General features: G+C 56.2%; 1 protein-coding gene across 2 annotated transcripts; it reads right to left on the bottom strand.

Annotated features, from left to right (window-relative positions):
* Positions 1-356: 356 nt before the first annotated feature.
* SLC6A17 (solute carrier family 6 member 17) lies at positions 357-21105 on the bottom strand. Of its 2 annotated transcripts, XM_035347064.1 has the most exons (12): positions 20908-21105; positions 14150-14556; positions 11140-11297; positions 10747-10873; positions 9864-10045; positions 8660-8770; positions 7377-7618; positions 6691-6883; positions 6124-6316; positions 5770-5929; positions 5017-5179; positions 4216-4584 (listed from the first exon to the last, which is right to left on the bottom strand). In XM_035347064.1, the coding sequence occupies exons 2-12, from the start codon at positions 14433-14435 to the stop codon at positions 4216-4218; spliced, it is 2184 nt and encodes a 727-aa protein (XP_035202955.1). In that variant the 5' UTR covers positions 14436-14556; positions 20908-21105. The 2 variants fall into 2 exon arrangements, with proteins under 2 accessions (XP_035202956.1, XP_035202955.1); XM_035347065.1 differs by lacking the exon at positions 20908-21105 and having other exon boundaries at positions 357-4584; positions 14150-14435.
* Positions 21106-22481: the final 1376 nt, after the last annotated feature.

Below are 22481 nucleotides of genomic sequence, written 5' to 3' on the forward strand. Positions count from 1 at the left end.
CAGGGCATCGGAAGAGGAACATATGTCTTACCAGTGTATGTGCCCCATAATGCTAGTGTGTACTGGTTGAGCTGGTCTAGTGTGGAAGATCACCTCCGTGATGCTCCTGGAGAGCCTGTGGGCAGCCATGCCCAGAGCGGGCTCCTTGCAGGGGCTGGTGGAAGCACAAGAAGGGGATCAGAGAGGAGAAGGGGAGCCAGAAGGACGATATGGGTGGCTGGACAGGACAGGGGAGGACAGAGACATCTATGTCCATGGGTGCTGGCAGCCCTGGAGCCCATTGCTTTAGCGCTTTGCAACCCCAAACCTCAGAGAGACCTCAAAGCCCACCCCAAGAAAGGAAACAGGCAAAGAGACTTGGTAAGAAGAGACTTTTAATCGGACTCTGTTACGGCTCTTACAGGGTTTCTCTCGACTGCCAGAGTCCGGCCAGCACGGCACAAGTGTTAAATACACTGGCTACGAGGATACATGGGACGAGTTTCTACCAGATCTGTGCTTTTACCTGTACAGAAGGGCTTTGCCAGCCTTGTGCTTACCCACAGGGAAAGCGGCCACAACCTGTGTGCTGCCACGTCTCTGCCCAGGCTGGGCCGTGTCCCCTGGGGCTGGCAGTGCCACTGAGGCCACCCAGCCCTGCCACCTGTGCCCCATTCCGGCTGGTGAGACCCAGGCTCAGGGGAGGACAGGGACAGGAGGGAGGCAGCGGGAGCAGCTCCCAGGAGGAGCTGGGCTTTCATGTGAGCTGCCAGGGTCTGTGTGGGGGCAGGAGGGTAAGCCCCTCTCCCCAGTCAGGACTTCAACCCCTCCTGACAGCATCCCCTGCCGAGGACACCGTCCCCTTCTGAGCAGCAGGATCCAGGCTGGGAACTAGGCAGGGAGTGAGAGGAGGGGGCAGGAATATGGGCAGCGTTTCCCCCCTCCTGCTCTGACTGCCTGGATGAAAACTGAAAAGTGCCTGTGCCCACAGCTAGCAGCTATTCCCTGTGCCTCTGGGGAAGGGGGGCGGGAAGTGGTTGCCAGGGCTAAAAGTCACCGGGTTTGGCCTGATCCACAGCCCTGGGACCCCAAGAAGGTGCGTGGAGGGGAGAGCCTGCCCCGGCAGGTGGGACAAAGCCCCACCGCAGGCTCCAGAAGTGGCCAGGAACAGCAAGAAGTGACCCCGAACAAAACACATACGCACACACGTACACACACACACCCCCACGCACAGCATCTACGGACGAACATGCGCACACTCACACGGCCACGACACGGATCACCTAAAACTTACCCCCCACAGACCCCTGTGCCTAACACCAAGCAAATACCACACAGAAATACAGTACTTCCACAGATAAAAAGAAAGGCTTCCTCCCCCCTCCTCCTCTCTGCGGGGTCCCCATGCTAGGGGACCCCCTGGGGCTGGGGAGGGGCACGGGGGGAGGGATGGCCACCCACCACGCACAGGAAATGAGAAGGTAAAAATATGTCTGATATGCAGTGAGAATTGATCTGTACAGCACTGGGAATGAAAATAGGTCATGGGCCACTTTGGAATACATTTTGTCATTTAACATCATTTACAGTGACATTTACAGAATAAATATACAATAGAAATAGAGAATCTCTAGGTTATTATTCCATCTCCTCTCTCTGTATATATTTTATATATATATATAATATAGCTTTTTGTTACCTTCTTATTGACTTTGCCTCTTATTGGTGCTGCAAGAAGAGGGGAGGAAAGCAAATGCCTCCCTGGCTGGTTTGGGAATAGTGATGGGAGAGATGGAGGGCCGGATCCTTCCCCCAGGGTTTGAGGAGCATTGTGCCATGGGAACTGATGGAACCACATGCCTTGGCTGCGGGAGGTGTCCTGCCCCAGTAACTCCATGGGAGCTGCGGTGGGAATCCCCTGCGCTCAGGGGCATGAGTCTGACTTGCATCAGGAAGGTGACATTTTGCAATGATTTGGTTCATCCTCTGTTCTGCTGGTCAGGAGGAGGAAATCAGGGACAGAGGGAGAAATAAGAGATGGGAGGGAACATCTTGCCTGGCGCTGGGGGGAAATGCATAGGTTTTGTGCTTCTCCCATTCAGAGGTGGTGCAGTGGGGATATTTCTGTGTTCCTCTGTAGGGGCGGGAGGAGAGAAAGACCAAACTCACAGTGGAGAGGATGGTGAAGAGGCTAGATGAGAAATGAGAGCATGGCTGATCCTGGGGATGGTGCTTCTCAGAGCCATCAGCAAAGACTGAGCTGCTTTGGTTCAATCCATGCCTCCATTTCCACCTGGAAAAATGGCTAACGAAGGTCCTGTGCTGATCTCCCAGACAGAGCCCCCAAGCCACCAGTTGAGCTCATGACAGAAAGGAGAAGGACTATAAATAAAGAATTACAACCCACAAGACAAACGTCACTGTGGGGGACGTTGTGCACCCTGGGTTGCCAGGAGAAGTCAAGGATGTGGCAAATGGGACAGATACTGTCTGCCTTTGACTCTCAGCCAAAAGGAGAATCAAGGTGGAAGAAAGTCTATTGATAGGAAAGCGGAGGAGAGAAGGGCTCATGGACAAGCAACCATGAACTTGTCCTTCAAACTAGCTTGAAATACTACCACACATCATCTAAGTCCAGCAGGACTGAAGCTAAGGAGCTCCCTCAGCTTTTGAGACTGTAGCAATGTGCTGAGAGGGAGACAGGGCATCGAGCAGGCTGCTTCTCCCCTGAACCCACTGGGAAAGGAGGAAAAGGCCACGTAATACTGGTACCCTTGACAGAAACGCTTGGCTATATGTATGCTTCAGGGAAACAAACATCAGTCCCAGTGGGAAAAACTCTGAGCTGGGAGGCCCCAAACTTTCCTAGACAGCCTGGGGAGAAACAACGTAGCATCACCTCCATCTGGTCCCCATAACATGGATGGGCATGATAGAGGCTCCTGGGCTCTAACAGGAGCTCACCAGCCTGGATCAAGAGCTAGCAGGGACACTGGGACCTGGCACCGACTTCTGGTCATTGCAGCTCAGAAGACATGTCCTCCATCTGCTGTCCCAAAAAGCTGGTTACCCCCTTCCAAAGGCTGGTGAGCCCCCGCGGAGGTGCAGCAGCGAGGCAATGCAGGCACCGGCTCGATGCTCTGAGAGGTGAAGACATGTCCAGAGATAATCCCCGCCCAGCTCACCTCAGCTGGTGGGTGCAAGGGAGGTCAGTCAGGGGGTGGTTTCCTGAGAGCTACCAGGAACTGTGGTAGGACTGGGTGCCCCACAGCTCTGCTTGTCCCACTGGGACATCTAAAGTAAGCGGCAACAGCAGACGATCCCATGCCAGGGATTTTGGCTCAGCAGAGCATCCCACGTCAGGAGTCACTCCAGGAGAATGCTCCTGACACCCTTCACTGTAACCCTGGTCCAGACCTCACACATGTTCACACATCCAAAATCACTCACTTCAGAGGTCCTGCTGCCTCTCAGCACAATAACTGCCCAACCACAGAGCATGCTGTCCACGTTGTCCCATGGACATGATATCTCCATGTCTCAGAACAACCCGCAGACACCGTCACCATGCCCGTGGTAACAAACAGACACCAAGGATCCACCGGCTGCAGTCCCACACACCACAATGACTCAGCCAGCCCCACACTGCTCCCTGCCAACCCTGGTCAAAATGTCGGGGTTATCTGTCCACAGCTATAAAAACTACAGGAGATACAACAACAACAACAACGATGGCAACAACAACAGCACCCTTTTGTGCCATGAACATCGATGGTTAATTGTGCTCGTTGGAATAAGGCCCTGACTCCTCCCGGCTGAAGGACAATGGACAGGGAGGGCAGAGCACTGGGTTGCAGGAGGAAGCGTGCTTGGCTTTCCACCTGACACCAGGTCCTTTTCCAACCATCAACTGCTTAGAAAGAGAGGTTCTTTGCTTCAGATTTGGGCTGCGAGAGAAGGACCCTCAGAGAGGTCCTGCATCACCTCTTGTTCCTCCTCCCTTCCCCGAAGGCAAGCCCTGGAGGTCCTGCCATTCAGCCCAGGGTTGTCAGAGGAGTCCTGCCCCTCCCGCAATCCATTCTTCCCGATGTCATCTTGGAAATGGCTGCTTTGGGTTACGATTTTAAGAGGGGTTTCTTCTTTGTCTTGTCTTTATTAATTTTCCCATTGCCTGGAAAGCCAGGATCCACTCCCCAGTGACCTCCTCTCCCGACGGGGGTGGTCGGCAGGCAACTGTCACAGTTCGGATTCAGGGGTGCTGGCCATTAAGTACCCGCTCCCGTATCGTCCGTTGGGGGCACTGCTCATTTCCATGGGGGAGTTGCTCCCCGGACCCAGGTAGGAACGGTGTGTGGGCATGGGGGACGGGGTCTCGCTGGGCACTTTGCTCAGGATGAAGCGGGTCTCATCGTTGTCTTCCAAGTTGGAGATGTCCTTCATCATCCGGCCCTTCTTGTAGGTGACCGAAAGTGTGTTGGAGCCATCCGACACGAGGTGGAACTGCCGGAGGATGAAAACCAGAGGCAGAGGGAGGGATGCCAGGATGATCAGAGAGATGAGAATAGCCATGGCCCAGGTTGGGTAAAAAAGGAACTTCTCTGCAGCCTGAAAGAGAGAGAGGTCAGTGTCAAGGGATTGTTACAGCAAAGGTGATGCACGTCAGGTACAATATATCCTGCGTGCTAGGCAGTCCCTGCTGCCTCCTGCCAGACTTCATCTTCAGGGGCATCACATGAAACTAGCAGAAAGAAAGCTAAAAACAGGAAAAAGGGCATGGTCCTGCACACAGAGGGTAGCTGCGGAACCAAGCCAAAACCCAAAGGTCAAACTTCAGCCCGTGGTCAGAGCTCGAGACTTCTGGGCAGCATTGAGAAACCTGACTGCCTGCAGAGGACAAGCAGCCTCAGACAGGACATCCCGCAGCGGGAGGAGAGACGAGCAGAGGAGGGAAGAGCAGGGTGGTCTGCAGCCCTCAGCTCCCCCCTGCTCAGCCCAGGCCCCCGGGGGGGCAGCAGTGGGGGCCGGGGCTGTGCTCACCTCCTCTCGGATCCAGGCGCTGTAGCCCGGGGGGCTGACTCCCAGCTGGATGATGCTGGCGGTCATGAGAACGGCCATGCAGATGGGAGAGACGTACTTCCAGGTGTAGTAGTAGAACTGATAGGGCCGGAAACCCAGCATTTCTGTCAGTTCCTGCATGAACCTGCCAAGGGAAAGAGATGGAACCACAGTGCTCCTGCTTTCAATAGAGAAACTCCCTCCCAGGAGACCCTGTTGTGGGTTGTGCTCAAGGTAGAGCCTGAAGAAGAGCCCAGCTGATCCAGGCAAGTGTCTCAGTGTCCTTCAAACCTGTAGCACTGGTTGGGAACCTCTCAAGGAAAAGGTCTCCTGACATTAGCCTGAGGCTCCCTTGCTCCGGCCAGCACTGGGGCAGACAAGGTGCCCTAGGGAGTGACCCAGGAGCCTCGGACAAAAGCATACTATCAAGTAAGAGAGCACCATAACCAAAGCTAGATACGCGCTAGAAGGACGTGTTCCTGGGGCTGTGTTACACCTAGGGACAGGCAGAGGATTGATCCTAAACAGCAGCGAACAAACATCCCTCCTCTATTAGGTAACTGCTGTCAGGGTATTTGTTCCATCAGAGCTTGCCTCCTGGGAAAAAAGTCCTACAGGAAACAGCTGGAAGGTAGGTTTTTGTTTGTTTGTTTGTTTTTGTTTGTTTGTTTTGTTTTTTGTTTTTTAGTCAGGAGTTACAGCACAGATATTCTTTTCCCTGTGCAAAAGCCTTACTTCTTGGTGCCATATATCCAGGCCACAGCAATGTTCTCCAGGATCACTACAACCGTGAGCGGCAGCGTGGCTGAGTAATCATCAAACATGGTGACAAAGTAATTCCCAGAGCGCTGCACGAAGATCAGGCCGACCACAAAGGCGAAGATGCAGCAGCCGACTGCAGGGAGCAAACAGGCACGGTTAGCAGAGCACCCAAAGGGGAAGCAAGGCCTTCCCTTGTGGAACCAGGTGGCCCTTTCCCTCTGTTAACAGGACCTGGTACACCTCCACCACATCCACGCCCTTCTGGAATGACCCCCAGAGCACTGGGGACCCTCCACCCCCTCCCCAGGAGGATGCAGAAGACCTCACCTGTGAACACTTCCTTCCGCACCTTGAAGGTGTCGATGATGGGCGTAGTGATGCCTGACATGGTCCCAATCATGCTGCCCAGCCCCAGGTTTATCAGCATCAAGAAGAACATGACAGACCAAAATGGTGAGGCTGGAAAGTGGGTCATGGCTTCCGTGAAGGCGATGAAGGCCAGCCCAGTTCCTTGCACTGACTGTTTGGGGGAGAGAGGCCAAAAGGAGAGAAGAAGCATGTCAGAGACAAAGCCTGCAAGCCCCTGCAGGCCTCAGGGCTCTCTTGTCCCACTGAACAACTACTGAGGAAAGAAAAATCCACTCCTGCACCCCAGCCTGGAAGTGATGATGTGCCTGTCGGACTCACTATGGGCAGACCATTTCTGCACCCCAGGAAAGATCCCTGTGCACTGGGAAGACCACAGGGAAAGGGAATTCCCATCCCTGTGGAGGGTCTACAGAAACAGTTTCTCCAGATCCATGTGCCAGGAGCGACCCAAATAAAGTAGCTCCTACCTGGGACTGGCAATAGACAAGGCGACCTGCTTCTCCTGTTAGGAATGCCACCGGGTACCTTGTCGAGTTCGTCCTCCAGCAGGCAGGCATCCAAGCCCAGTTCTTTGAAATGCCCCTCTTTCACTGTCATGATCACCCTGTACATCTCGTTGTAGTCCTTGGCTGTGAGGTGGGAGAAGTTCACGTGGGGAGGGATGAGGTCGTGGCTTAGCACGTTGGTGTTCAGGTAGCCCAAGATCTTCTCAGCGTTCCTAAGGGAGAGCAGAGCCCAGTCACCCGATGTCCCCTTCCTCCTGGGAAGGAGGACAGGGCCTGACCACGGGAGTCCTTTGCATCAGGCAGGATAAACCTGCCTGGGCCACGTTGCCCAGGTCCCAGCCGCGATGTGCTGTCCAACCTCTTAGCAATTTGCACAAGCAGACACTGCATTATGCCCCATGACAGAGGATGCAGCTGGGACCCTACCAGGGGACAGGCTCTCTGCAGCCCCTGCTTAGCCACACGTTGTTGTGGCTTCTCTCCTGCTTTGGCACAGTCAGGATTTTTATGGATTCAGCTCACTGCCTAACAATAACACGAGGTGCACAAATTCACCTTCCTCCAGCTGTTTTTGGGGTACAGCACAGTAGCTCCTTAACCTCTCACAGACAAGGAGACCCTACCACGAGTAGAAAGCCAGGGAAACCCAACTGGCAGGAGCACAGACTTCCCCACCCCAGAGAGACAGAAAGCAAATCCACCTACTCCACCACACATTTCTCGTTCATGATGTTGGCCTTGAAGCCCAGCACGGCAAACACAACCAGGGTGGCCAGGACAGAAGTGAAGAAGTTGATGAAGGAGACGAGCGTGGCATCGAAGTGGCAGTTGTTGTCCTGCTTGTTGTAGCTGGAGAAGGCGATGACCCCCCCAAAGCCCAGGCCCAAGGCAAAGAAAACCTGCGTGGCTGCCTCCCGCCACACCTGGGGGTCCAGCATTTTGTCCAGCTTGGCGGGGACACAGAAGAAGAAAATAGGTGGTTTGGTGGTGCCATAACTCATCCTTCTGGAGCCAGAGCTAAACTAAAAGGCTGCTGTGTCCGCAACCTGGGCTGGCTCTGGAGCAGCCATGGGCTGGCTTTGTGCTGCCACAATCAGGTTCTGCATTACACAGCACGTGGAGGTCCTTTTTCCATTTCCCACACAGAAGGAAACTGAGACATGGAGAAGGGCAAGCAAAGATTTGGACCACAGACCACCCAGTATCCCAGTTCCCCCACCAAGGGTGCCACATGCTGCACAGCAACGGGGCCGCATCCTGCCCCTGCCATTGCCCACCTCCATTGCCTGGAGCGTTTGGAACCCAGCGGCTGGGCTGGGGGGGTGGTAACTGCCCATCCCCTGGACATCATCCCCCCTGCCCTTCTGGAGGCCTCCAAGCACCGTTCATCAAGAGACCACAATTAATATAGTGTAACAGCCTCCCTGGCTCAGCTGTTTCATCTACGTCTCTGCTTAATTAATTAATTAGTTGGTTAATTGCATAACACCAGTGGAGATTTTGCTGCCAGCCAGTATCATCTCATGGAGTCTTTAAATACATCACCTAGGGGGGCCCTCTTGCCCACCCTGTGCCTGGACACCTGAAGGCAACAGGAGCGATGCCAAGGCTCGAAGCAGCACTGGGATGGCAGTCTGCAAGTCCTGCTGTATCCAGGGTGCTGCTAACACCTCCTGGCTGATTTATCAGGACCTGCGAGGTCATCTGGGGTTGATGCTCTGTTTTTTTGAGGTGGGGATCATAGAGGAAAAGCGGGGTTCTGTGAAATGATGCGTGTGTGAAGGGTAAAGGAGCCCTCTGCAGGCAGCTGCTACCCAGCCTCAGAGCTGAGGATGCAACACTCGCTTGCACCAGAGCACATTGGCACGGCGAGGGTGTGCTGTGGGGTACAGGGAAGTGACTGCAGCCTCTGGGGCAGCTAAACCTCCCCCCTGCAAACCCAGCTGGTGTCACCAGCCCAGAGGATAACCTGGGCACGGGGTTCTTACCTTGGGTGTGAACATGTGCATGATCCCATCCACTGCCCCGCGCAGCAGAAGTCCCCGCACCAGGAAGCAAACCAGCACCACGTAGGGGAAGAGCGAGCTGAAATACATCACCTGGGGCAAGAGGGATGCGGTGTGGGCACCACCTCGTTTACTGCCCCCCACGCTCAGCTCCCTCCCCATCCATCCACAGGACAGCACAACAGGGGTGAGAAGGGGGGCATGGTCCAAGGCAGGACATTGCAAATGCTGAAGCCTGGGTGGATCTGCAAAGTGCTTGGACACACTTAGGAGAGAGAAGGAAAATCTGCTGGGGCTGCTGAATGCAGAGATGTCAGCACTGGCTCAGAAAATCCCTTGAACACAACTGCCAGTGTCTGGCAAGCACTAGGGAAGGGCAGATCTGCCTCCCCACCCCATTCTCTTCCCCAGCGTCAGCCCAGGGCTGCAGGCAGAGCAGATGTGGTTGGGGCTTCACCCTCAGCAGGGGGGACGTGCTGCCCTGGCCCCGCTCCTGTGCTATATTCCCATCCCGCAGCTCTCAGTGCTGCAGGCAGCAGTCTCCTTGCCTTGTGCTACCTGCTGACGTGCCAGATGTTTTGCAGAGCACATCTGGAAATGAGGATGTTTGAGGGTCCCGGGGGGACCGTACCCTTCTGCACCTGACCCCACTTCTTTCACAGCCTTCCTTAATACATCAACAACTCCAGCAATGTCTCAGCATCCCTCTCCCAAAGCTTCCCACTCCTCCCTGCCCTGCTTCTGGTGTGCAGTCCCAGTGCCTCCCCCATGGAGGAAGGCTCTGCTCCCGCCCCTATGTCCTATGGGATCTGCAAGGGAAGGAGCTGCTGCCTCATTCAGATCTTCCACACCTCTTTCAGTTACAAGGCTCATGCTGCTCAGAGCATCCCTTTGGATGGGCCGGACATCTGACGGCCCCCAGACACAGGGACCTGGACACGTGCTTTGGCTGGCTTGCGGTGGCATTGCTGCAGGTGTGCTGGATGAAACCCCTTCTCTGTGACCCTCTCTGATCTCATTCTGGGCTCCCAGGAGATGTCCCCAGCTCTAGAGCAGGTGTGATCATCCCAAAGAACACGGCATCCTCCAGGCACCCCAGAGCAGGGCAGGAGAGTGTGGACCTGGAGGTTTCTGCCTTCATGTCATAGGAAAAGCCTGGTCTGGAGGATGGACTGCAGATACCCACCTTCCCTGAGGACTGGATGCCTTTGATCATGGCCAAGCCAACAAGACTCCAGGCCACCAGCAGGCACAGGGTCATCTTCCAGTTGAGTCCCCCGCTCTCTGAGATGGAGTTGGAGATGTCCAGGGCCTCCCGGTACCAGAAGTAGGTGGTGGCTGAGCTCCTCTCACACTCAGCCTCCACAACTGCAAGTGGACAGAGGCACCAGAGAGAGAGGGGCTGGGGGAGAGTCATCCATTGTCTTTTAGGGGATGAACATCAATTAATGCCAAAGACCTGCTAGAGCTGGCCAGGGAAGGTAGGCATCCCTGGGAACTGAGGGACAGGATAACAGCGCTGATTTTTAGCAGGAAAATGGGAATAGGGCATAAAGCCATTGTCATGTCAAAAACAAGATGTTAAATACAGTTGAAGACATTTGCATTTGCTATAAAATTTCCCAGATCATCCCAAGGAGGTGCTCAGATGCTATTGAGCACCACTACTTCCACCAGAGTCTCGGTCGGGCACTGACGAAGCAGCCAGACAACCCCAGCTCAGTTTCCTGCACAGCCCAGGACAGATCCTGGCCCCAAGCACCAAAGCAGCTGGGAGACTCAAACTGGGTCCTTGAACAGGCATCAGGCCCCAGCCACGGGGAAAGAATCCAGCTGAAAGCATGGCCAGGACTTGTCTGACCCCAGGAAACATCTCCATGGGGCCAAGGCACCTGGACTGCAGAGGACCCAGTGGTGCCTTCTCCCATCCAATCCATGTCCCGAGGAGACTCCCCAGCCTCCAGTGTCCCCAGCCTCCAACAGATGCAGACATCGGGGGTCCCCAGTGTCCTGCAGCCCCCCCCTCCCCAGGAACTGTTCCCTCCCAGCTGCACCTCCCCCATCCTCACCAGCCACCGAGCCATTCCTGGTGATGGGGCACTCGCTCCAGGGAAGAGGGTACTGGAAGGACTTGAAGAAGTAAAAGATGCTCCAGCCGATGATGACATTGTAATAGAGACCGACAAAAAAACAGACCTGGGGGGAGTAAGGAGGACACGGTGTGAAGTCACGGGGCAGTGACACAGTCTCTACCACACTGCCCGTGGGGCAGTGACCAAAGGGGAACAGGGATGGGCTTGTACCCAAACCAGCCCTGGACCCACGGATGGAGCTGGAAATGCTGCCATCAACCTCTCAAATGCCCACTCTGGGCTCCTCCAGGCCACCCCCCGCTTTGCAGATTGCTAAGCGTCCCGTGCACCCTGAGGTGGGGGCTGGAGGGGGCCCATGGGTGCACTCACCAGGCAGCTGGCATAGCCGATGCCCCCCAGGCGGGGACAGATGTAATTCCAGACACCGATGCTGCCCCGGCGGATCCGCTGCCCCACCGCCAGCTCCAGGAAGAACAAGGGGAGCCCGATGATGATGAGAAGGACCAGGTACGGGACCAGGTAGGCACCTGGCAGGGGGGAGAAAGCTCATCAAGGACCCGTCTCTGCCTGCTCTCATGCAGCCAAGGACAGACAGGGAGGGACGGGCAGAGCTCGGACAGGCTCCGTCTGGTCCATTCGTTCGCAGTAACAAACACACACGGAGGGGAACAGTGCAACATCCCCGACAGGGTGGGTACGTGCAGGATACACCCCTACAGCACACCACGCCCGTGCAGACCTCAGGACACACCAGGAAACCGACGGGTCCTGCCTGCACACACGCCTGAGCACAACCGAACCCCCTGCACTGCAACAGCCCCACGGCAACTCTGGCCACGCCACGTGCCACCCTGCACAGCGAGGTCCTCTGGTAGGGGCAGAAATAGCTCAAAATAGAAAGGCGGTTAATCTCTGCCTAATTGAGGAGAGCAGAGAGGAATTAGCAGTTCATGAAGCATAACCAAATGGCCGTAAAGGATGCGATGACTCACGCTGCAGCGCCTGGCTGATGAATTACTCCAGCCTGCTGCCAGGGGCTGCGGGATGGGGCTTGGAGCACGTGGCTGCAAAGCACATGCTGGAGCCCGGGCGCTGTGGGCAAGCTCCCGGCTGGATTTACGCCCCAGTGACAGGCATCAGCCCTGGGCCAGGGCAGGACCTGGTTCTGATGCTCCACCAAGCTGCAGCGCTGCAAAGCAGCTCAACCCACGGTAGTGCCACGAGGCTGCAGCGTGCTCTGCTCGCAGGACGAGTGCCCTCGCAGCAGGTTAGGGATGGACGTTACAAACAGGGAGGAGGTAAATCAAGATGCAGCCACCCAGGGCGATTAGGAGGGTGAAAGCAAAGGCAGAGTGCAGCACAGAGCTGGACCCTGGGAACAAGCACGAGCTTCCCATCTTCACAACACCCTCCGGTGCATCTGCACCCCAACCCATCAGCAGACTCAAGAAAGAGATGGACAAGTTTGGAGGCAAACTTCTCCAACATCAGAGATTTTCCTGCTGTGATCCCTGGGAAGATGGGCACCATCTCATGCCCATGCATCATCACCAGCCTGCAGTGGCTCCCAGCACACCAAGTCCTGGGAATTTGGCTCCGACCCATCCTGCTGCCAGCACACAGCCGCTCTCCCCCACAGATGCCTGTAAGGGGAGCGGGAGAGAAAACAGCCACTGCCACCACCTCAGCAGCCCAGAAGCGGTCTGCCCACCACTGCCCAGCTCCCGCAGCTGTCAGCCTGGCACCAGGCTCCCTGCCCAGCAGGAATGTCACCCGGGGGCCAAGAGGGTTAAATGTGGTGGGGAGGAAAGGCAGAAAAGCAACATCCACACCAGGGAACAGGCACGATGGTGCCACTTGTCCAAAAAGCTGAGGGGACTAAAGTGGGGTTCAGGAGAGCTCAGCATTCTGCTGCTCAAGCCAGTTCCTAGTTCCGTGCCTCAATTTCCCCATCTGTAAAATATGGAGGCAGCCTTTAAAGCCTGTCTGGAGACCTGCTGCAGGAAGGTATTATACAATAGCAAGGAGCTCCTAAAAGCTGCTGCTTGCCCTGGTACCCGCCTGGCTTTGTGCCCATATGTCCCAGTGCAGGATGTGGCCAAGCAGTCAGGTTCAAACCCATCTCCACCACAGCAGGTCTCACAGCTGTCGGAGGTACAATTCCCCATCCTGACACCATATCCCATGTGGCCTTTTGACTAAAAAGCAGCTGCTTAGTGCTCCCCAAACACCGTCAGCAAATTCAGCTCTGGCTCTGCTAGGTGATTCTGATTAGGAATCACCCCAGCCTGGGAGCACTCACTGCCCCTCCCGTTTGCCAGCACTTGAGGTGGATGAGGCTAAAACCCCAGGATGTCAGAGTAAGCTGAGAAAATTTCATTCCTTGTGCTAATTACAGGTAATTACTGGCTGTTGTGGCAATGTGGAAACTGAGGCATGGATGGGTTAAGAGAAGCCTGGTTTATAACCTCCTGCCCCAAGCTGGGTCCTGATCCCATTTAATCAAGAAAACCAGGAAATGACAGATGTGAGAGCTCTCTACCCCAGGCAGCAGTGCTCCATCAATCTATCCCAGCCCTGCATTCGCCCCAGGCTCAGCCTCCAACCTCCTCGTGCCACGCACAAAACCCGTCCTGCTGCAGGTGATGCAGACGTGTGCCAGCACATGCAATGCAGCCAATGCATGCGTTCAAGCCCCGCACACCTGCAGATGAGAGCTGCAACCTGAGACTATGTGCAAAAGCCCCCTCCACCCCCCCCCAAAGCTTTGCAATACCGCGGCTGCATCACGCAAAGCCGCGCTGCACCAAAACCCAGCCGTGCACCTTCTGCTTGGAAACAAAGCAGGGCACTGGGAGCTGTGGGTGTCCCCTCGCCACAGGGACCAGGTGCTGGGGACATGCAGGGGGCAGGGGCTGGCCACAGCCGCAGCGCCCCAGCCAGGACAGGCCAGCGAGGGCTGCGGGCAGCCCGGACAGCATGGGTCCACCTGGGAGGCTGACTCATCACAAAGATGACACCAGAGATGTTTTAATTATTGAGGGCACTGCGGGCTTGCTGGGGCTGGGGGCACGTTGAGCGATGCAGTGCCAGGAATACAGTGAGCGCGAGGCGAAAGCAAAGCAGCAAGCTGGGCAGCAAGTCGAGCACCCTTTCAGAAGAGGCTACCCTGGGGGTTCCTGCCTCACTGCACCAATACACACTGCAGCGAGCAGCACCCACACCAGGCTCTTCCAGCTCTCCCAGCTGCCCCTTTCCTCCTTCAGAGCCCAAACAAACCACATTGCTCCCTCCTTGCCCAGCAATCTGCACCCTGATGGAGGCAGGGCCATGCCTAAACCCACCCAGGGCCTGAGCCCATCCCTGCTTCATCTCTCACCTCCTCCATTCTTCTGGCACAGGTAGGGGAAGCGCCAGACGTTGCCTAGCCCCACGGAGTAGCCAATCTGTGCCAGAATGTACTGCAGCTTGCTGTTCCACGCCGGCCGGTTCTCGGCATCCAGCTCCTCCTCCCCGTCCTTCTGCTTGTCCCAAGCCTCCCCCGTCACGTTGAGGACACTGCGTTTGTAGTCCACAGGCTCCTCATGAGCCAGCAGGTCGGCCACCGACTCGGTGACATGCTCGTTGCTGTGCTCCCGCTGCGTCACCTTGCTGTTCTTCGGCATCGGGACGGCTCCGTGTGGCCCCGGGGGGCGGGATGGGGCAAGAGGAGAAGACAAATGTCCCACAGGGCACACACCCGTGCAAGCTACACCTCAGCGCTCAGCTCCTCTTCATCAGCAGGACCTGCACGGGGAAGAGGTCAACAGAGAAGGAGGTGGTTTAGCCCCAAGGCACAGCAGGGTCTCCTTCACCCCCATGTAGCCAGGGTTAGCATCCCTGGCTGGGGGGTGCTAACAGGGACCACTCCCCTGGTTCTTCATGCATAGAGAAGAGCCTCCTAGACCCTCAGGAGGGACCTTCCCCAGGCACAGGGGAATGGTGGCAGGTGACAGAGACACCTTTTATCCTCTAACAACCCCATTCCTGGCCAGCAGCACCGGCTGGTCCCTGCTCTGCCATCCTGCATCCATCACCAGCAAGGGCTCTGCCCCCATCTCCCCTCCCTGCCCCTCAGCCAAGCCTGGCCTCAGCCCTGCGAGGGCTCAAAAGCGTGCAGGTGACAGTGACAAACATCCTCCCTGGACATTATCAGGAGCAGCTTAAAAGCCTGGGAACCTGCAGCTAAATCTTCCTGGGCAGCTTTACAACAGATAAAATCTGCAAAACAGCGATGGCTAACACAAAGCCATCGATCGTCCCAGCCCGTCTGCCTTCCCAGCCTTCACTGTGGGCCATACTTGGCCAGAGAACGCCATGCCTCAGGATCCGTGCACTTCAACCAGCTACACCAGTTTGTCCCCCCACTTCACCTGCCTCATTCCCACAACTCCTGCACCAGCCCCTGCGGGTGCAGGTCTGGGACAGGCACAGGTGGGTTTATTTCTGGACCCACAGAGGGGGGCGTGGGGTGAGCGTGGGGTTGCTGCCGGTGCGGGGACAAGCAGGAGGTGAGGAGGGGTGTGTTGGCAAACACAGCCCACGTGTTTGCACCAGGGGTGACTCTGGCTGCATGAGCAACCCCAACAGCAGGCATTTCGGAGGGTGCCCATGGCCCAGCTTAGCCCCACAGTGTTCGTCCCCCTTGAAAAGCTGTGAGGCATCAGGGAGGTCTACGCCATTCCCCAACCCAGGAAAGCACCAAGCACTGCCCTTCTTAGCCATACTGGAAGAACTGGGGCCTGGCTGGGTGTTCCTGCCCCAGCTGGGACCATGGAGCTTCACCAGCTGGAGAGAAGATGGAAAAAACCCACAAGAAATCCCAAGTCTTGGAAAAATGATTCTCCCAAAGGGTCACACTTGCTCTTTTTCTCTCTTGTCCATCTCAGCTTTCTAGGGACCTCAGGATGGTCACCAGTCCCTGGAAAAGCAACAGTGTTGTGCCCAGGGACGCATCCTGCCCCAAGCTGGCCATGGGGTCATTTCACCCTCACCGGTGGCTTTCTCATGTAGCTCAAGGCTGGTGCAGCACCCATGTGGCATCCTGAAGCAGGAAGAAGCCCCCCCCCCCCCCCATGCGTTCCCTCAGCTGTCCCCAGCTCTCCCCTTCACAGAAACACCCGACTTTCTGACTCAGCCCCAAGCAAATCTCACAATCCTGAACCCTTTCAGAGCGGGGGCCCAGGCCAGGCAGCAAAGCCGATCCCCAGCCAGCGGCCCTGGTGCCAGAGGGGAGCGAAGCGTCAGCCACAGCAGGACACCTCACCCTCCCTCACCTTGCTGCTTTCTCACCCTGAAGAAAGTTCCCCATCTGCCAGCCCCGTTCCTATTACAAAAGCTATTTTCAGCTGAAAGCTGCATCCGTCGCCAGGCAACAGCATCGGCTCCACCGCCTTGGCTGGATCAGCTCCTCCGGAGAAGCCGATGGAATTATTCTTTCCAGCCTGGTCCAGCAATGTTTAATTTCCTAACAAGAGCCATTCACCTAAACTGTTCACAGCTCGGCAGCAGCAATTACCGCACGCGGCTGCCCGTGGCAGAGCATCCTCAGCCCCTGGCCAGGGGCTGGCAGCTGCTGGTACCAGGAACAGAGGGCAGAGAAGGTCTCATCCAGCAGCCAGGAAATCGCCGGGATTTCCATCGATTTTGGATCAGGTTCTGCGCAGATGAATGTGGACTTTGAATTTAGGCACCCAGCGGAACTGCCTATGAGTAGTTTGCTGCTCCCTGCCTGCTCAGCTCCTTCCACGGGTGACTCAGCCCTCAGGAGGACTCAGCCTTGGGGGCTAAAATCTCTTCTTTCATTAGGGACTGAGCCTAGAAGCCCTAGGATCTGCTGGCCAAGTCCCAAAGCTCAGCGCCCCATGGCTCTCCTGGGACAACTCAACCCCCTAAAGCAAAGCCTGGGAGATGCCCAGCTCCAGGAAGAGATCCTGAAGCCAGGCCAGCACGATGGGGACAGGGCAAACCCCCAGCACCTCTCTGGGTCTCTGCCTCTCCCCCCCCACTTCGGGTCAGTGTTATCCTCAGGAGTCACGGGGCATCAGGACACGGTGGTCCTGGAAAAGGAGGCTTCAGGCACCTCCAAAGCCACAAAGGCTCTCAGCTCCTTGTAAGAGCAGCATTCCAAAAGGATTTGGGGATCCAAATGGGTGCTGAGCTTTTCTCCTGGGTCTAGGGTAAGAACCAGCTGCCCCGCACGGCACCGGGACCCAATCCAGGGGACAGCAGGGCCCTTTCTATTAATTTCCTCAGGATGTTACACCAGCCCCAAGGCCTGCACCTCTCAGACTGGAAAGTGCAGTTCGAATCCATCTGAGAAAGGTATTTCTGCACATTCATTTGATTGAATGGGGAATTTAATTTAAAAATAAAATAAAATTGTTTCCCAAAATAATAACTACGATGCAAGAAAGACAAGGCAGATCAGCTGACAACCAGGAGCTTTCAGCTTAAGAAAGATAGAAACCCCTTGTCACTGGCAGATGGAAATTCAGCTTGTTTACAAAGCCCCTATGACCTTAATTTTCTTAAATGTGCATTTTTCCTTCTTTAGACGGAAGACTGGGGCCTTCCAGAGCCCACAGCTGCAAGAGCTCCCCTGCGCTGCAGGGCCGGCTGCCTCTCCCAGACACGACCCGCGCTGATGCCCCCAGCGGGGGTGCTCGGAGAGGGGCCAGGCAAGGCACCAGTTTGTGCTGGGGTCAGCACTAGTGCCTGTTTCTCCTCTCCCAGAGACAGATCAGGAACAGGGGAAGAAGAAAAAAAAAGAACAGACTGGGATCTGGTGAATTCAAAATAATATTTAAACCATGGGCACTCCGCTGGTCCTTCCCTACCCCACCACCTTTGCTCCTTCTGCTGCTCCCAGGCCAGACCCCAGCAGCTCCTAAAGGAGAGGAGATGATGCTCCCAGCACAGCCCCTGGATCTCCAGACCTAGGAAGGTCCAGCTTGCTCCACCGTGATCGCAGAGCTAGGAAAAGGGAGAGCAAAGGGTCCAGGGCACAGAGGAACTGCAGGAGGTGGAATGCCATTCTCTGGTTCAGGCTGTGAGATCTGAGCGTCTGTTTGCAGCTCCCTGTCCTCACTGACATGCACAGGGACAGGGAAACCTTGCACCGAGGGCTGGGCTTTTTGGTGCAGATGGGGAGGCTGAAGCAGGGAAGGGACGAATCCAAGGTCACCCAGGGAGCCAGCGGGCCCAGGAAGGAGAGGCAGAAGGACAGAGCAGACACCTCTCCCATCTTCCCCCGTACCCTGCAAAGACAAGCAGCAAAGGGAAGGAACTCGGGGTGCATGTCCCAGCTTTGAGACCAAACCATGACAAAAGCAGCTCCAGGACCCTGCCTGCCCCATACCGCTGCCCGAGGCTGGGAGCGCAGCCCAGCTGGGCGCAAGATCAGCTCTGCAAACTGCTTCTCTTGTGAGGTGTCGCAGTGCGGGCCTGTGGAGCCCCTTGGCCGCAAGAAACCAGGGGCAGGACCCTCCAGGCAACATCTGAACTCCACTGCAAAGCCCCAGGAAGAGACTTTTGCCCCGTAGGGAGACACCTCAGCCCTGATCCCCCTAGCCCTGTTCCAGGGGCCTTTCTGCAGTCTCCTTCAAGCAAACCTCCTGCCATGAGCAGAGGCCAGGAAGAACTGCCTCCATCTTAAAGCTATTCAGTGCCAAGGCTTGCTTACAAACCAGGAAATTCAGAGCTCCAGCTCGGACCTTCCTCTCCCCTGCTCATCCTCACTGGCTCCACAGGGAAGTTTTTTGCCATCTGGGCTCATTAGGGCTGCTCCCTCTCTCCCCTTCCTTAAACAATCCCTGCTAATTAGCGCCAGGCTCTTGCCTCCCCGCAGAGCCGACACGCGGTGACTCAGTCACACCACCCGCACTGCTCGCAGCCCCGCCTCGCGGGGTCCCACGGTGCTCACCCCTCGCACCCACACGTGAGGAGGTGCAAAATTCAGACAGGGACAGCGCGAGCACACGCGACAGCACAGGGTAGCCGAGGACCACACACATGCGAGGAGGTCTGCAGGACAGCCCACTTCCAGCCCCAGCAGACGTTCGTAAGCAGCTCGGCAGCACGCACCAGGAACGTCCCTGCCGGAGGAGCGGGATGCTCTGCGCCATCCTTCCTGTGCGAACGTTCAGACCCGCTTTAGCACCGTGACACAGGATCGATTCACATTCGCTGATGAATCAGAGCTGCCTCCGCTTCTGTCTTACACCTACCCAAGTGCCGTTCGACAGCCGGAGCGTCCAGATGTTATAAATAGTCCCCAGCTCCCTTAAAGGCACGCAGAGGGATGGCTACCACAGCCTGGCCACTGCTTGCCACCTGCTCATCCTGGAGGTGGGTGCATTCCCCACAGCCCGGCTCTGGTCTCCTACCGGCGGCAGGCTGTGGTTCTGGTGCAACTCTTGTCTTCAGTGGGTGCCAGAAACCCTCGGAAAGGGCAGTTTTGCAGATGGGTCATGAGACAGACACAACAACACCAGAGGAGGGGGAGCCTCAGCGCCTTGTTTGTCAGGAAGTGTATGAGCCCATTGATTCTTTGGATTTGGTCTCCTTTCATGTCTCATTTAGTATCATGAAGACACACATCAGCTGCAGCAGTGTGACACCATATCAAAGCCAACCATCATATGATTCCTTCAGGGCTCCACCAGGCTCACAAGATGATCTTTTTCCAGTTAGCTCTCAGTGGTCCCTCTTAGCTCACCCGATCTGGCTGAAGGTTAGTGACTGAACCCAAAAGCAGCCCAGGTTTATCCTGAAAGGCAGCAAATGGGCAGCGTCTAAATCCCTCTGCAGACTGCTCTGTAGTTCGTGAAGCATCCATGTTTGTAAACAAACAAATCCAAATGCAGCACAGGATGGGGTAAAACCGGAGCCCCTCCACCCAAGGCAATGGTTTAGTCTGGATGTGCGTAGGTCAGCGCCTGATCTGGGGTAAATTTAATCCTCGTGACTCTCACCTGGCTTGGCTCTGCTCTGACTCCAGATTCCCTGCTCTGTGCAAGCATGAAGTGGCACTCCAGTCACTCTAGATTTAAACCAAACCCATTTATTCCTATTGATTTCTGTGGAGCCATCTCTCCAATTTATCCTGGAGGACAGACAGACCCAAATTTTATTTCACTTCCGAGCAGCTGAGCTGCAATCAAGCCACCATCCAGCTTCCCTGACCTAGTCCCAACACCTCTAGAGAGAGATTCACAAGAAACTCTGCGCCCTCCTGAGAATAGCTCAGCTGCCTGGCATCTCAGGTTTTTTCCTACCAAAACCAGAAATAGTTGCATCAGCTCCTGACAGATTCAAACCTCAGTTGCCTCTGACACAAGGCAGGATCCAAGAAGCAGAACAATTTCATTTTCTGTGTCCTTTACAAAGAGCCGGGACCAGATTTCTGAGCTGGTTTAAGCCCCACATTCCCAGAATGATGCAAATCTGCCCCTGGTCGAGATGCCAGCCCAAAACACACACCTTTGGGCATACCCAGCAATGCAATAAATGCAGAGAAGCAAATAAGGACTCCCCACACCCAATACAGAGAATTGCATGAAACCAGGACCCCAACCCTCATTTTTTCTGCCCCAAAAGAATCCATCTACATTCAGAAAGTACTAATTAAATATATATATATATATATATATGTATATATATATATATATGAGAGGGAAAATAAAGCCCCAACACCTTGGTGGCTGGGAATTAAATATTCATTGCAGCCAAGTGCTTTCCTTTTCCCAATGTTATTGTCAAGGTCAGCCTGGAAGCTGCATTTCTACCCACCCTCAGGCAGTGGCCTGGGGGGGGAATAAGCCCCCCACCAACCCACACCAGGTGGCCGGTGCCATCCCCGGTTACCCCCCCTACCCCTCACTTCCCCGGCTTGCCTCTGACGGTTCCCCCCCAGCCCTCGATGCCAGCAGCCGCAGGGCCGTGCCTGATGCCTCCAGGCTCAGGCACCCCCCTCTCCCCCCCAGCTTCTCCCTGGGTGCCTTCCCCCCCAAAAACCCCGACAGCTGGGGGGGGGGGGGGGATGATTAAAGCAGCCAGCGGCCGGCGGGGAGCGGGGCCCGGGGGCAGCATCCTTACCTCTGCGCTGTCGCTGAAACCGACCCGGCGCGGCGGGAGCGAATTCCCGGCACAGATTGACCGGGGGGGGCCGGAGAAATCCACCGGGGTCCCCCCCCCCCGCCCGGCCGGCGGCGGGACCGGGCACCTGCGAGGCCACCGGGGGAGCCGCCGCCGCCGCCGCACCCCGCGGCCGAGGGAAGCTGCGCGGCACCGGGCGGCTGCTGCTGCTGCTGCTGCTGCTGCTGCTGCTGCTGCTGCCGGCCGCCCTCCGCCGCCGCCCCGCGGATGCGCGCTCGGCTCGGCTCGGCCCCGCTTCCCCTTCGCCCGAGGGGAGGCAACTCCGCTCGGCTCGGGGAAAAAAAAATAAAAATAAAGAAAGCACACTAAAATAAATAAATAATGAGGGACACGCAGCCCCTGACGCAGGCTTGAGTCACCAGGGCTGCACGTCAAAGCCGGGGTGGCGGGCCGGCCCCCCCACCTCTCCGAGGGGGCTCTTGCGTAAAAAACAAAAAGAGAGCGTCGGGTCCCGGCAGGAGAGGCGGGTTCGCTTCTGCCCACCTTGGTGCTGCAGGGAAAGGCACGAGCTCCGCTGTAACGCCGAGAGGAGCAGCCCCGGAGGTGCTGTCCCGGCCGCCGCCGTGACTCTGCCCTGGGGAGTGCTCCGAGGTGGGGGGCACAGTGCTGCAACTCTGCCCTGGGCACCACTTTGGGGTGGGAGGTGGATTTTGGTCACCCCTCTCCTCCAAGGAGAACCTGGTGCGCTGGAGTCGCTGCTTTACCTCAGACCATGCAAGGAAGAATGGCAGGGGGACCGGTCAGGACCCGAATTTTGCTCCCCATAATTGGGTGCTCACCTGGAGCCCGTCTGCGGAAGGCAGCGAGGCTCAGGGCTCGCCCAAAGCCCAGTGGCACTCAGGGGCCACAGAGCCAGAGCTGGGCTTAGAGGACACCACATCTTCTCCAGCTAAACTGTCTGCCTCTCACCCCACAGCCCATCCCAGGAGCAGCACAGGCTGGAGCAGGGCTGCGCTGGGGGCTAAGCCATGTTTGGGGATGAGGCAGCAGCACTTATTAGTCCACCTTTAACGCTGAGGATGAAATTCTGCAAACAGACGGGTCCCACCCAGTGATCCAATTCCCCCAGTCCATCTCCCACCCATCCATGGTGGGATATAGTGACTCCAGGTATTTTATTAGGATGAAGACAGATACATGTGCCCAAGCAGCTCTTTGGGACAACCAAACTTCAAATCCAGCTTCTTTTGCAGGCTTAATTTACCACATTTACCCTTCCATTTAATTTACCCTTCAGGCTGTTTTGATGCTGTAGCATGTCAAACAGAAAGCCCAGGCACACCTCTGGACATCAGCCCTCACCCTTTATTCAGTGCTGTGGAGAGACCTGCCATCAGAAAGCATCTAGCTGGGTTTATCAGGAAGGCCAGAGGGCTGTTAGGTTGGTTTACTGGCAGGAAAAAGGAGTTTTCAATAGAGTTCATTGCTTGTTCAGCACATGATGGAAATGATTAAGGTCTATGGGAAGTCCTGAAGACCCAAATTCAGCCCATCCAAACCCCAGTGATGTAGCC

The sequence above is a fragment of the Oxyura jamaicensis genome, chromosome 26, assembly GCF_011077185.1.
Source record: "Oxyura jamaicensis isolate SHBP4307 breed ruddy duck chromosome 26, BPBGC_Ojam_1.0, whole genome shotgun sequence".
In the NCBI taxonomy this organism is placed as follows: domain Eukaryota; kingdom Metazoa; phylum Chordata; class Aves; order Anseriformes; family Anatidae; genus Oxyura; species Oxyura jamaicensis.

Bases quoted from the DNA above. Each gene is read 5' to 3' on its own strand.
- SLC6A17 (XM_035347065.1), bottom strand. From the start codon at position 14,435: ATGCCGAAGAACAGCAAGGTGACGCAGCGGGAGCACAGCAACGAGCAT. The intron at 7,619-8,659 runs GTAAGAACCCCG...GTCCCCGCCAAG, and splicing joins TGCACATGTTCACACCCAAG to CTGGACAAAATGCTGGACCC. The intron at 5,930-6,123 runs GTGAGGTCTTCT...TGCTCCCTGCAG, and splicing joins GCGGAAGGAAGTGTTCACAG to TCGGCTGCTGCATCTTCGCC.